The 15546-nt window shown below is 34.7% G+C and overlaps 1 protein-coding gene across 7 annotated transcripts; it reads left to right on the forward strand.

Annotated features, from left to right (window-relative positions):
- The first annotated feature begins 5554 nt into the window (after positions 1-5554).
- LOC148791974 (uncharacterized) lies at positions 5555-10931 on the forward strand. Of its 7 annotated transcripts, XM_088902919.1 has the most exons (6): positions 5555-5954; positions 6107-6215; positions 6362-6523; positions 9960-10176; positions 10264-10449; positions 10777-10931. In XM_088902919.1, exons 4-6 carry the CDS (start codon positions 9963-9965, stop codon positions 10914-10916), a joined length of 540 nt encoding a protein of 179 aa, XP_088759045.1. In that variant the 5' UTR covers positions 5555-5954; positions 6107-6215; positions 6362-6523; positions 9960-9962; the 3' UTR covers positions 10917-10931. The 7 variants fall into 7 exon arrangements, 5 of the variants coding, with proteins under 5 accessions (XP_088759045.1, XP_088759046.1, XP_088759042.1 ...); XR_016085402.1 differs by having other exon boundaries at positions 6362-10117; positions 10591-10931; XR_016085403.1 differs by having other exon boundaries at positions 6362-10117; positions 10329-10449; positions 10591-10931.
- Positions 10932-15546: the final 4615 nt, after the last annotated feature.

Genomic DNA, 15546 nt, shown 5'->3' on the forward strand with positions numbered 1-15546 from the left:
AGATGCATTGAGCTTTTGCATGAAAATATGAGCAGCCTAAAGCTAGTTTGGTTTGAAGCTTCCCAAAATCAGCCCAAAATGGGCTTCTCATGTCTTTTCGGCGCTCCAGCTTTTGGTGACTAGATCTTCCGCAAACCAAACAAAAATAAACCGAAAATCGATCTGCCTGGCTTATAAACAACCGAAAGACCGTGCGAAAATACATGCCAAAAATTCACCATGTCTTTTGGTTGTCAAATCGGAAGATCTTTCAAAAAAGACTTGACAAACAACACCATAATTAGTTTTGGATTTTGCAATATGCATCCGATTAATAATAAAAAACAAAAATATATAACATATATAAACAAAAAATAATAATATATAAAGTTTATAGAAAAAGATTGATATATTATTATTATTATTATTATTTATTATCATTATTATTATTATTATTATTATTATTATTATTATTATTATTATTATTATCATCTAGAATTGACACATGCAAAGCACATGCTCGCTTAATAATAATATTAATAAATAACATTAAAGAAAAACACGTTTTGATTCACTCGACAAGGTCGTTGTAAGCATCTCATTGTTTATGATCCAAGGGAGAAAATCAATAACAGATGACCTGAACAATAAAGCAAGCCTGTCCAAATGATGAGCAACACAATTTGCTATTTGAGGAACAAAATTCACTAAGCATTGGGGAAAAAAAAGAAGATGCCGACAGATATCATTTGTAGTCCTTATTGGACAAACCATCCATCCGAAATTTAACTCAATGTGAGTTGGATTAGGTTAAATTGGGTTGAGGCTAACCTTAATCTACTATGAACTGTTAAACCTAATTAGGCTTTAGTTAGTTGGTCGAGGTTGAAGCATGTTGCTGAAGGCCACAACCATACCCCAACTCGAAGTTAGTTTGACTTGGGCTAATGCAAGTAGGGATGTCAATGAGTTGGATTTAGTATAGGTCGCTTCCACCCTAATTCAGGCATCCAATGCTCTAATAACATATGGTTTTTTTTATAACTCAATCCACTTTATACTTTTTTAATTGTACTTACTTTGCACTTGTCAACTCTGACCACAATAGTGATAATATGTTTTCATTTTTTTTTACAATTTTTTATATTTATATGTCTACAAAAGTTACTTTTATTTATCACACTTATTTTTATTTATTATGATGAATATAAGATATTAGAGATATGTCTAAATATTTAATACAATTTATTTTTGTATTTTAGTGTTCTCATATTTTTAAAAAATTATTATTATTTAACTATAAAATCAATGGTTGACACATATTGGCCCATAAGGTTGAATTGTTGGCTTGCCACAAAACATGAAAGCACATCTATTTGGGGGTTGGTTTTAAATTTGTATCTTACTTATATCATTAATAAAAACAATGATTCTTTATCATAGAGGGGTCAAATTAAAAAATATGAATTGTAGGTACATATTGATCACCACGACCGTAGTAACTCAGAGGGTGTTAAACCAATGTCAAAAAACATCCGTGACAAGTTCAAGACTCAGCATAAACCTGCAATGAATTCAGAGCCTAAAACAAACATATGATAAGCATAAAGTCATCGCAAGGCTGCGATGAGCCTAGATTCATCGCACATACACGATGAGCATGAGCCGCTGTGAGGCTACAAAGAGTTCAGAGCCCTCACAAACCTGCGATGAGCTCGAGTTCATCGCATGCCAGAAACAAGTAAAGAAACACGTGCTTCATTAATAACACGCATGACAGAGCGCCTAGTAGGATTAGAAAAGACACGTGAGATAAGTATTGATGTCACCCGCGTCACGCCAGTCTAAAGGACTTGCAAAAGGAAGTAATATACGTATATTATGAGAATCCTCAAACAAAAGGAAACCTCGTTATTGAGATATCTCATAAGACACGTAGCGAAACCCTAGCAGTGTTCCCTAACAACTGACATTGAATTCAATATTCCCTTCTCCAGTGGAAATCAAACATTTTTAGCTCCTTCATTTCGGGACCTCATAATCTCTTCCTATAAATAGAGGTCTAACTCATAACAAGGATATCATTCTATCATTCTATTCACCCTAGCCTTTAGCCTATCCTTTGCTATGTGTTTTCCTTTGTCCTTCAAGAAGACTCCATATGCCACCTTACCACCCTATTCACAATAATATTATAGTCAAGAATAAGATTCAATGAGTGTCAATGTGAATTAATACCTTAAATATAAGACTTAATGAGAATGATTTGAACGAGGAAAAAAATGATTGTTCAGATTATATTTTTTTTCCTTACAATTAGAAAGATGTCGAATTCGAAAATTAAGGTATTATAGTAAAATAAAAGTTCCACACTCTTACTCGTACTTTTAATAATAATAATTAGATATAAATTCGTGTAACACATTTTAAAAATCTAAGAATAATTAATTTAAGTTGAATTTTATTTATGGGTTCTAAGGTGTCACTTAACAATACAAACATGTGACAAATCCTAAAATTTAAAGATTATGGGGTTAAAAGTCATATCAAATTGCAATAATACCATCTATATATGCGTATTATGACCTAAGAGACCAATCCAGCAAAACATATCAAATCATCAAAACCCTAACCCAGACAAACCATACACCTGAGGAAGCGTATTCATAACCCGATTATATGGGGTTGGACCAAGCCGGATTTTCCGTTTAACCCGGATCCAAGTTGCAGCTTTAGTTCCAACGACCTTTTCAATTTTGTGGGTGCTAGTCCTGGCCTCAAATCAAGACAACCATAACAATTTATTTCACCACTTTCTCCGCACTCTATCTCCTTTTTTTCACATGCAACTTACTCAAGTAGTGCCGATACTGCATGGCTCCACTTTAGGACCACCATGTGAAAAAAAGAGAAAATGATCCGTTTATTTCTTCTCTCTCTCTCTTTTTTGGTACGCCGCTCATGTCGGATAATGGATACAAGTCATTATGGGCCAAAAGCCCAGAGGACCTGAGCCAAGGGTGGGCTGGATTGGATGTACGTAAAGAAGATCTAACCGGAGCCCGAAGTACCAAACTGAGTGATTGCATGGGCAGATTGCATTGGTGCGCGAGGAATATCGCCCTGGTGCCAAAGCATTAATCTATTTTCTTTCCCCTGTGACTCTGTCCACTATACTCTACGGCGCTATACTCTTCTGACGTCTGCAAATACACTTGCATTCACCTAGTTAATAAATAAAAGTAGAGAACTTATATTGCAAAATGATAAACTATCCATGTATACCTGCATTACTAAATTAAATAAAAATATGAATAGTCGTGCCTTTCTATCCCAATTTTTCTACATCAGTGATATGAAAATCCTTCATTTTCAAATTTCACTTGGTAAGACGATTAAATATATTAGAGAACTTTTGTTTCTTTTTATTTACATTAAATTCAATGGAATAACAAGATTATAAAACAGATTCAATGGCTCAAATTATGATTGTAAATAAGGTATAAATACATAAGAATTGTATATTTTGATGATTCATTTGAAATATGAATTATCATAATATAAATAAAAAAAATATTTGAAAGTGATCATCAAGTGAGAACATCAAACTATATAATTTTTAGTGGAACATGTTGTTTTAAGTTGGCTTAAATTATTTTATCACAATATGTTGGTATGTAAAAAAAAAAAAAGCTTAAAGCACCAAAAGAAATGGGGATTTCCACGTGTTGTTATGGGCAAAACCTGAAATGTATTAGACAATATCGGCCAATATTATTGATACCTCGAATCATAAATATTCATGTGGAAATGCTCCAGGAATGTCAATAGATCGATATTGAAACATGTAATTAAAACCCATAAAAGACCCAGGGTTTATCGCCACCCCATAGATATTTAAACAAGAAGGATTGGTGGCTGTTGCCTGTTGCCGTTGCGGTTGAAGAATGGCTCCTACTATGGAGGGGGGAGAGGGACTGAGGGAGACTAGCTAGCCGACTAAGGGGAAGAAAAACAAGGACCAAGAAAGGAGGGAAGGGCGGTTTGTTTTGTTGTTTGGGATGTTCAGTACTTCAGTTTTCTCTACAAGAAGCAACCAAGAAACCCAATTCAATAGATTTATGCATGGATTAATGCTGGTAGATTTCTGTTTGTGATTTTCATTAAAGAGGGACTTAGAAATCCACAATGACTTCTCAGAGTTCTGCTGGAGGTGTGCGTTGATTTGAGCTTGCACAGTCAACTCAGGTTGCAGGGAAGATGACAGAAAAGAAGAAAGTGCTGAATTCTGGTTAATTTTGATAAGTGAGTACATGTAAAGGTGGACCTAAGGCGAAGGGTCCCTACGATGAAAGATCGTAGGTTAGGGGTGCAAATTAATCAAGGTTGTTTAACGAATGATAACCCCAAACACCCGTCACTCCGTCAACCATGAGCATGAATTGAGAAATATGAAGTGATTGAGGGGTATATATATATATATATATATATATATACTTGATGTTGAATTATTGAATAAACAACTCCTAATACAGTCATTCAAGTGCGGCTAAAGCTAATTCAAAATTGTACGAATAGTTAATCATGGTTTGATGAAGCATAATTAAACAGTGTACTACGATGGATTCTAGGTAGGGAAAACGTGAGTGTCACGTGTTTGTCTGTCCATATGATATGAAACCCATATAAAATATTCTGTACCGATTTATTATGAAAAGGATAATAGAAGATAACAAGGATTTTTTTTTTTACAGTCTCGATAGAAGAAATGGTGAAAGAAAGAATAACGATTATCAATAAATCTCCATATCTACCATGGGTTGCACATGCATACGAGTATTATAGAAGGATCCCTGTGCACCATGAATGAATTAACCAGAGCAAAGAACGTAGGATGGATCACGTGACAACAGAGACAGCATTTTTGAGATACAATTGCAGTTGCAACATGTGTTGGTTCATGGGATTGGAGCCATGCATTTCCACTCCTGCAGTCACGAGCTACACGAGCACTCCAATTAACAACATGCCTGGAAGATATCTGTTTATTCGTGCCCCGTTTGGCATATTTTTTCTTGCGGGTTATCGGTTTTTTAGAAACATGATAATCCATATTTCCATCTTTTCCGGTTTGGTCGAGATAAGATCTAACTACTGAAAAATGTAGTTCTGAAAAGATGAAAGTCCGTTTTGAGTTTTTTTTTGGAAAGTTTTAAATTGAATTTTTTCTTGCGGGTCAAATGACAGCTAGATTAATTTTTTAATGAAAAATTCTTATTACTTTGTTAATAGAAAAATGCCTAGTATTTATAGTGGAGTGGTTAAGATTTAGATTCTTAGGCTATGATCGTTTTACGTGAAGTGAAGAGGAAAGTTTGGTCAATGACTGTGTTCGGATTTCAAAATTTTATGGGACCCATGGTAATTTTGATTTACCTGGGTATCACTTCCCCGGACAAATGATAAGTTGCGAGACTTGGGTAAGTTGATTTACCGAGTGGATGGTTAGCAGATAAAAATAAGAAATCTCAATATTGCCCCCACAAGATATAAAAGTTCGAGACTCTACCTTTACGAAAAATCACCTGTGTGTTTCCCTCCTTCACTTCGTTCTACTTCTCTGAAAATCAGCTTCTGCGTTTCTCCTCCACTTCTTTCTTCTTCTATGCTATTAATTCTTTCAGACAGAAAATGCTGAGTTCTTCTATCGCTGATGCGTGTCTTTGAGTTCTGCTTCTCTGTGTATCTCTGCGTATCTCTGAGTTTTGCTTCTCTGCATTTCTCCTCCGAAAATCACCTCTGCGTATCTTGGAGTTCTGCTTCTCTGCCTTTGCTGCTGCTATATCAACTCATCGCAAATGCCGAAGAGTTGTCGTCGCCGTCCTCCCTCTGTTGCCGGCACCATTGATCATCCCAGTTGTTGTCGCCGCTCCGTCTAGTTGCCGTCGCTGTTCATTTTTTCCTCCATTTAAATAGTAAGAATCGCTATTTCACTTGTCGTTGATCTACCATTCCTCTGTAATGCATCTTATTCAAAAAATGTTGCTTCTCATCTTATTGTTTCTCTTTTATCATTATTTCATTAATTTTCTTTTTCTTTTTTATTTTTTTGATTTTTTGTTTCCAGATTTCTTGGATCTAGTATTTTGGTTTTTTAGATCAACTGTGATACTTAGAGTTTTCAGAATCAGAACAGAAACAATTCTTGTTGTAGAAGATCTACTCGGTGAATCACTGTAAGTAGTTGATTAATTTTGAATTTCTAGATAACATTGTCTTGTTTTCTATTTCATGAATTTGTTAGGCACTAGAGGAAGATGTTAGGCACTAAAAACATGTTAAAAGATCATATTGAGAACCTTTGGTGGCTGAATATTGTTAGGCACTAGAGGAAGAACAATGCAGGACTGAAAATCTGCATGGAGCTCATTAATTGTTTCTTCGGAAGCTTCAAGCAAGCCTTTGGTGTCTGAATCTGAAGCCCTTGAATTAAATGATAAAAGATCATATTGAGAATTATCAGAAATAGGAGATACACCACAAGGTAAACTACTTTGGGAACTACTTGAATCTTTTATTTCAGTTGGATCATATGCATCGCCACCCAAGTTGTTTCCAGGGGAAATGTCCATCTTGTCTGTGGAACTATCGGCTGAGTCAGAACTACGGTGTGACCCTGATGCTCAGAAACTTGGGTCCTGTGGTAATAAAAGTAGAGAGCAAAATTATGTGATTTTCCAGGAAAGAAATGCTAATCAGTACAACAAAAAGCAGAAAATAAAAAAATAAAATTACATATGTAATTTGCCTACAGAGAAAAACCTCTTGGATGTAAGAAATTTCAGTAAGACTGTAATATGAAGAAAACTATAAAACTAGAGAAGCATCAAGGGCTTGTCTGACAATAGTACCTCAGATGCACCTATCCAAACTCATCCTATAGGTAGTAAAGAGATAAGATACATTGTATCACATTACACTACAAATAAGGAAGAATGAATTCTGGTTGAGATTTTATTGTGGATGGATGAATAATGTGATATAAAATTTATTTTAATATAAAATGTAATATAAAATATACATTCATTATCACTTTCTGGTGCCCACAGACGGGCAACCCTGGGAACAGTGTGTGCCATTTCCCTTGCTGGTTTCAGCTGTGGCAATCGGTTTCGGTTCCCAGACAACAGTTTGTTTTCTGTAAAATTTAAAGTCCCTCTTGTTTACACTTTTTTTGCAGCTTGATCTGAGTTTGTTTTTAGTTGAAGCATTCCTAGTTTTATTAGTATGGGTCTGGATTGAATTCCTAGGATGAATAGCTGTCTTGATTTCTGTGATCAAATCATCTCGGTTTGGATTCTAATAAATGGATAATTATGAGGATTTGCTATCCTTGCTGATTTTGAATTTGTGATGGCTTAGTTGCATATGCATAAGGTCAGGTCATTAGTGGTTAGATTTTATGTTCAAACAACTCCTTGTGATGAATAAAATGAATAATTTCTTTGTAGTTTCTATTGGCTTAAGCATGAGTGATTTTATTTTTAACTCAAGTCAGGTTTGGATGTTACTATTTACTTCATGTTGATGCTTATTTGTTGCTGAATATGATAAAAAGGACATATATGGATTGACGTAGTGAGAAATGATTTAACAGCCCATACTTTTATAATGGATATGCACTGAATAGAATGGTGTGGCAGAACAGGATTCATGTAGTTGACTGGCCCAACCTCATATAGTTGGGACAAAGCTTAGATGATGACAATGATGATGATAGCCACCCATGGTATGCAGTTGTCCCAAGTTTTGCTAAAAAAATACCATGGGACTTACTGCTTTAGGGGTCCAAAAATATCTGGCAAAACTTAAAAGATAACAAAAGGTAAGAGTTGACATATCTCAAATGTTCTATCATTGGGGATTGCCTTTTCTAAGAAAAGGTAAGAGTTATATTACATCCAGAAAGCAAAAAAATATACAAAATATGGAGAAGCAGTTTCTCCTACCAAACGATGCATGGCAGTGGAGATATTGCTCCATAAAAAATTAAAAAAAAAAAAAAACTACTACTAATTTCTGAAGTAGGGAGACCATCTGCTATGGCATTCAGACTAGTAGAGGCAGAGTACTATGCAAAAATGGATCCTTCATGCTCATGGTGTGGTCAAGTTAAATTTTGATAGTTGATCCATCAGCAAGCCTGTCAAGAATGAAGACAATGTTTATTGATAGTAGCAATACGTTTTAGGAGCTACCTTCTTCTTACCTGGTTCATATATAGCAGAAATTACCATCTCAAGTCTGAACTGGAGCAATTAATTTCCAACTGCTAAGAGTAGACTCAAAGTTGAGGTCATTTCATGGTTTCAGGAAATTATTGAAATGATTCCATTTCACATCAATTAAACATGCCATAAGGCTCAGTTTGGGAAGAGTGTACAATTGCAATATGTACAGTGCAAAAATAAGGTTTATAAATAACATTTATTGCACATGCAGTTCACTAAACATATTTGTATCTGCGTTCTTTTCAAATGGAGCCTAAGGAACCAAAATCTTTCACTATTAGTAAGGATTCGTTTTGGTTGGCAGTCGGAAATCGGAATTATTAAAATAATTAGTATTTAATAATTCATAGATGTGTCCACGAATCTTTGGTTTTTCATCTTGCCAAGTCAGATTCCTGAACATGTGTTGGATTCTGATTCTTGTGACTATGTCCATGCAACATTGTTTTGTAGTTTTTGGGAAGGCTTGTTGCTTGTATCTCTTTCTTTCAGCTAACGAAGTTTCCATTATCAATCAAAAGTTAAACTGGGGACCATCCCTTATCAGATTCATGTTGAAGTTGATTAGTTTTATTTCCATTTATATAGTTAGAACATGCATGGCTTTCAATGCAAACTTTTTTTTGCAATTCCACTCTAGGGCCTTATCCTCTTAATTAATGGATTGTAAGTCCCCAGTTCAGTTTCTGCTACTACAATCACTCTCCTTGTTGGCCTTTCCCTATCTCTTTTAAATTCATTCACTTGAATTGTGATATGTTTATCTTCTATGAATGGTTCCTTTTCTATATTTCTAGCCTTTCAAATAAAAAAGATACACTTACAATTGAGTGTATCCTTAGGAACCCAGTATGTAACAACCTCAATAAAATTTAACAGTGTTCAATATAAAAATATAGCATTCTCTTTCTTTTATTATGTACTTAAATTCATTCATGCCCCAAGGTATCATTCTCTGTGATGCTCCTCCCTGGCACAAAATCACCATTCTCCCTTGAAATAACTCTGTCAAAATATATACATAAGCAAAACACAATATATATATATCCAACATTCTGAAGAAATTTGTAGTTTTGTACATGCATTTATAGAGACTAACAGGTCTAACTTCCCCAAAAAAGTCTCTAGCTTATTATCATCTTCAGGAATGGCCATAATTATCACCAGCACCTCATGGTGCTATACCAAATAACTTAACAAGCAATTCATGGACTTTCAAGGGAAATGAATGTAGTAGCAGCTCGCAGGAGATTCCTCATGATTTAGGCATTAGACAATTCTCACAGTCTGTCGACCGTCAGTTCTCCAGTGAGCTTGAATTTTCTCAGAAAGGAAGCAGGCAATACATGGAAGTTGGTAGCTCAAGGGCGTATGATTCTTCTAATAATCAGATGCACTGGTCTCTTTAAATGGACTCACTTAGAGCTTAATAGGTTTATGCTATGCACTTGCCTTTTTTCCCCAGTTTTGCTTGGACCTCTTTTTTGAGTTTCAATTCCTGGCTTTTGACCTTGAAAATAAGTTCTGGTTTTGCTCAGTTTTAAGTTGCAGTTCTACTCCTTTAGTAGCTTATTGGGTATGCTGGTATTAATTAGGAAGAGCAAGAGCTCTTTTAATTAGTTTGTTTTAAATTTGAAATCCAGATATTTAACTTGGCCTTGGAATATCAATGGAGCATCCACTTTTCAGGTAATGCAAGCAGCTAGCGAACTTGGTATCTCAATTGCTGTCAATAAAGTAGGAAGTGATTCCCCAAACACTGGAGCTCCTACTACTGTCTCTCCAATTGATGGGTCTAAAGAATGGCAACCGACATTTACTTTGGACGAAGATGGGCTCCTTCATCAGTTACGTGCTGCTCTTGTGCAGTCTCTTGATACTGCTGCATGGCAGTTGCTCATACATTGTTATTATCCTCTCTTGTTTTTCTATCACTAGTTATTGTTTGTCATGCCTATATTTAGATGTTTTCATGTGGATCTTCTGTTTGCAGCAAAGTTGCCTTTACCCAATCTGCAACAACAGCCTCATCAACATTCATTTGTCCCTGCCATACAGGAGTGCATTGATGCTATAACTGAACACCAAAGGTTTCATGCTCTAATGAAAGGAGAATGGGTTAAAGGTTTATTACCACAGAGCAGTGTCCGAGCTGATTACACAGTGCAAAGGATCAGGAGTAAGTTTTCTTATATTTTACTCTTGCTTATAGGCCTAGGTTGAACCTTTTATTACAGTTGCTTCCATTTGGATGGGATAACTCATATAGCAGTCACTATAATCATGGCCTCGTGGGTAATGCATTTGTGGAATCTCACAGAGCTTGCTGAAGGAATCTGCTTGAAGAATTATGAATATCTGGGGAATGGGGAGGTTTATGACAAAGTGAATAAGAAATGGACTCTTGAGCTTCCAACAGATTCTCACTTGCTAGTATATCTTTTTTTATTTTGGTAGGATGAGGTGGGGGATCTCTGTTAATAACACTTCACTTCTTTCATTACAGGAAGTAGCAGAGAAACTTATGTTGCAAGTGCTTCGGGTCCTCACATTATTCTTTTCTTCATTTGTTGTATATGCCCATTTGTGAATTTCATAATTGTGATTTTGAAGGTCAAAGGATTGACATGGTCTTATAAGCATTGACATTTTAAGCTCTCATCTGCTATTTGTTATTTGTAAAAATTCAATGGTTCATTAAATAACCAGAACTAGTTTGATTTTCATAAAGAAAACCAGAAACTATGACAACAGTCTTAAATGCCCAAAATTTGAGCCCAAAATAATGGCAGATGGTGTTTTCTTCTATCGTTCCAGAGGAAAAACTTGAATTAGGCTCGAATTGGGTTTAAAAGAAGAGGCAGCATGGTTTATTTCCAAAAATTTTAGGGGCATTTAAGACTTAGTGGCATGGTTCTCAAATCCATATCCAAAGGGTAAAATTGGAAAGAGATGAAAAAATAACAATTTACCCAAGAAAGTGGGTGTTGCAAAAGAACATGGGAAAATAAAATACTTCATTTACCTGGGTAAATCAAACAAAAAAAGAACATGGGTAAATACACTTACCCTACCAAGTAAATGTGTTTCCGAAAAAAGAACATGGCCTTAATGCAAAAGGAAACTGCTTTGGCTTTGGATGAATTTAGATAGCCCCATTTTATAAGCCCAGATCTATTGAAAGCAAAAACTCTGCATACATTCAGCCACATAATGGGAATGACTTCTCTACGTACATGTAAAATTCATGGAGAGATATTTCCAATGTATGACTGGATGTCTATGTTTTTAGAGTATGTGCATATAATTTTTGCCTTTAGGGGATCCAGCTGTCTAGTGTTCTTCTATGTTTTCTTTTTTAAATTACAACACAAAACTTCCATCATTCACTAGACATAGGGCAAGGGAGGGTGGAGAGGGATTGAAACGTGGACAACTCCATGGTGAATCGAGCTTATTTAACCAATAACCATTACGACTACATTGAAATTATTAAATTAGTGCCACTCATCATTATGATTGTCATTAAGCCTTGTCCCAATTATATGGGATCATCACCATTCCGTTCTTTTTCTATCATGCATATACATCATGTTATACTAGTCATTAATAAGAGTAATTTAAAGGGTTTAATTTCAAATTAGAAGTTCTGCACTTTTAACACTACGCGTCTGCTAGTAACCTCTATTATTTAGAAGATCTAACTTTCGCTACATCTCCAATAAAATATACAAAGAGTTGCAATTATTTAGAATTATGTTAATATTTTTATTTTTCACAAACAATATTTTTATTAGAAAATATTTATAATTAAGAAAAAGATCCAGGACATTTCCTTTCTTTCACGAAAGGAAAACCCAAAGGCCAAAACTCTGTTCTCTCTCCCTCTCACCCTTTCGTTTCCCTATAATCCTCCTCTTCCCTCAGACGAAGACCACTATTCTCTAGCCCTGTTTTCTTTATTTAATTTCTACCATTTGTTTCCTTTGCAATACCTTCTAGTCTCTTGGACCGAAGACCAATCTTCTTCATCCTATTCCATAGTCCTCCCTCCCTCTACAACCTCCATTAACTTTCAAACTACTGGATTTGCTCACTACCACAGAAGAGATGATCGATCTATACAACTTGGTTTCCACTTTTCCACATGTCATCATTGTATGTACCATGAAGCTTTAATTGGGTTAAGGTACCGATTAGATTTGAAGAATTGGTTCAGACATGTTTGGAAAGTAAAAGAAGAGATAACCCAGAATTCTTACAATTGTGAACATAATAGAAGCAGTTGCAAAGATCAGTGGACCAATCGATTGGGGACTAAGCTTGAATTGGAATGGCAGATGGGGAATTGGGGATCTAGCAAAGGTTACAGAAAATACGTAAATAGCAAGTCCAAAAGTCACCTTAACCCTTTATCCTTAAAACTAAGGCCCTGTTCATTTACAGGTAAATAAGAAGGGGAAAGTTAGTTAACTTTATAGTGTTCTTTTTGCATTACATACGAAGTCCATGGTAAAGAGAGTTTTATTTATTCGAGTAAAATTTATTCATTTCTTATGTGGATAAGTAACTTTTTCACTCGGGGGAAAAGCTTATAAAACAAATAGGACAAGTTTATCATTTTTAACATTAGTTTTTTTATGGATAAAAATGTCATTATATTACTTATTTAGGAATCAAAAAAACATGGGTAAATGTTATCCAAAGAAACATTTACATGGGCAAGTACACTTGAATAAATAAGAAATTTATAAACGAACATGGGCTATGGAGCTACTTAGCAATATGCATGATCACATTGGGTTTTTATAATTTTATAAGATTATTACAATGGTGTGTTCCTCTTTTATTATTTTTTTTTCCGTTGGATATTTAATGTAAAAATCTGTAAATGTTTATTTAACTTCAACAAGATCTTAGGGAGGTAACTCCATTTAATATAGTACTATAGAATGTATAGATATTGGGTGTAACTTGAGTTGGATGTATTGGGTTTAGAGGACCAAACTAAGCTCACACTGGAATTGGGTTGGATTAATGGGGCTCACGCTACTTGACACCTCAACTAAGCTCACCCAAGTTGTGGTCGAGTCGGAACTTTTAGGCCGAGGCCCAATTAAGAATCCTAATAAGTAAGGTGATGTTTAGTATCAATGATGATTTATTAAAAATCACTGCGATATTGGAGCCACATCAGCGTTAGAGGAATCAGTGGTAAAATTTCTTTTTTTTTAGGCAAGTAAAATTTCTATTTGATTGACCTAATTTGGTGATTTTCAAAAAATCTGCCAAAATTTGATTTATAGCTAATTCTGATTTTTGTGAGGGTGACATGGCATGAATTAGAACTCTAATAGAAAAATAATCAACCCTTGAGAATTAATACCAAACACAAACTCAAAACCGATTTCTCAAAAATAGGGTTACATTGGAAAAAATGATACCAAATAACAAAATTTATCGATTTTTGAAAAAATATTGATTTTAAAAATCACCTATTTTTGAAAAATTGGTAAGTAATAATTAACGTTGATGCTAAAATTGCATGCCTTCATAGATTTGAAACTGTCATGTATGTCTTGTCCAATTTATAAATTTAAAAGACGAGAATGAAACTCACCTCTTCATTAAGGGTGTATCTGGTTTGAAAGAAAAAGGTAAGGAAATCTTTACAAATATGCTTTTCCTTCCTTTCCCTTCATTTTTTTTCAAACCAAATAGAATCTAAGTGTGAGCTAGCTAAACAAAATTGGAATCTTGTCAACCACCTCCCTATCAGTCCAATTGAAGATGAAAACATTGTTGCATGGCTGCAAAGATTAGAAGAGTCTAGCAAGGTGAAAGAGATGGGGAGAAAGTTTGCTAAATTCTGTATAATATGTGGAAACATATATTGAAAAAAAGTAAAAGGAAAAATAACCAAGTTCATCAAGGCTATGTTTGGTTTGAAGGAAAAAGTAGGGAAAGGAAGGGAAATGTAGAGACACCTTTTACAAACCCTGAATAGGTTTTCTTACCTTTCCCTACGTTTTCCTTCAAACCAAACACAACCGAAATGGAAGTCATTTCCATTTAATTCCACCAGAATAAATTTCGATGCTTTGGTTAAGTAGGATAGGAAGACAAAAGAAAAATGAAAAATAAACTTTAGATTCACAGCCTATTTGTATTTACACTGAACACATTTATATGGGAAATTCCCAATTAGTACCCCGTACTTTGAACCTAATGCCAATTTGGTCCCCAAACTTTAAAATGGGACAATTTAGTACCCAAACTTCCAAAACATAACAATCTATTACTTGCTGCTAACCAGCCATTAGGAGGCATTTGAAAAAGACACAAATGCCCTTTGAGTGTCATCTAACTTTCTTTATCAACCATCCAAACATTGACAAAAAATTAACAGTCTCAAATCCTTGTCTTTTCTATTCAAGAAAGTTCGGATCATCAAAATGCCCACTCAAACGTGACCCCAACTTTATTGAATGGAAAAGACAGATATTTGAGACTATTAATTTTTTTTGTCAACATTTAGATGGTTGGTAAAGAAAATTAAATAACACTTGAAGAGAATTTATGTCTTTTTCAAATGCCTCTTAACAACTGATTAATAGCTAATTAACAACAGGTGCTAGATTGTCACATTTTTAAAGTTTGGGTATTGAATTGTCGCATTTTAAAATTTAGAAACCAAAGTGACACTAGGCCCAAAGTATAGGGTACTAATTGGAAATTTCCCTATTTATATTTACACTCTTCTCAAAGGGAGTCTTAGGCTCAATTTAAAAAGAATAAAAATACAAAATATACAATATAAATATATATATATATATATATATAAAATAATAAAAAATATAAGATTTTACATTCTACATATTTATATTTGTACACATTCCAAACTGAGGCTTAGAAGCTTGGGCAGCCAAAGAAGCCATCAAACTCATGCTCCAACTTAGCTACAATTACATTTACATCATCGTTGAAGGACTCCCAGTTCATTGTAGTAACATGTCAAATCCCACATTAAGACATCCAAGTGCTGATTAAGGTAGGAAAAGCATTTAGGTTAAGTATGTCTTTAGGGAATTGAATCATTTTGCCGATTTTATTAAATATGTTGAGGACGAAGGATCGAAGAAATCTTATACATCAATAGAAAAAATAATAATAATAGAATTAAGGATCTTTGGTGCCACAAACCAATTAATGGTGTCTCGGTTGGTGGATTCTCTGGGCTGTTTTGTAGCAGACTTGGTGGCACATTACTCTTGGC

The sequence above is a fragment of the Nelumbo nucifera genome, chromosome 4, assembly GCF_055504915.1.
Source record: "Nelumbo nucifera cultivar China Antique chromosome 4, China Antique-T2T, whole genome shotgun sequence".
In the NCBI taxonomy this organism is placed as follows: domain Eukaryota; kingdom Viridiplantae; phylum Streptophyta; class Magnoliopsida; order Proteales; family Nelumbonaceae; genus Nelumbo; species Nelumbo nucifera.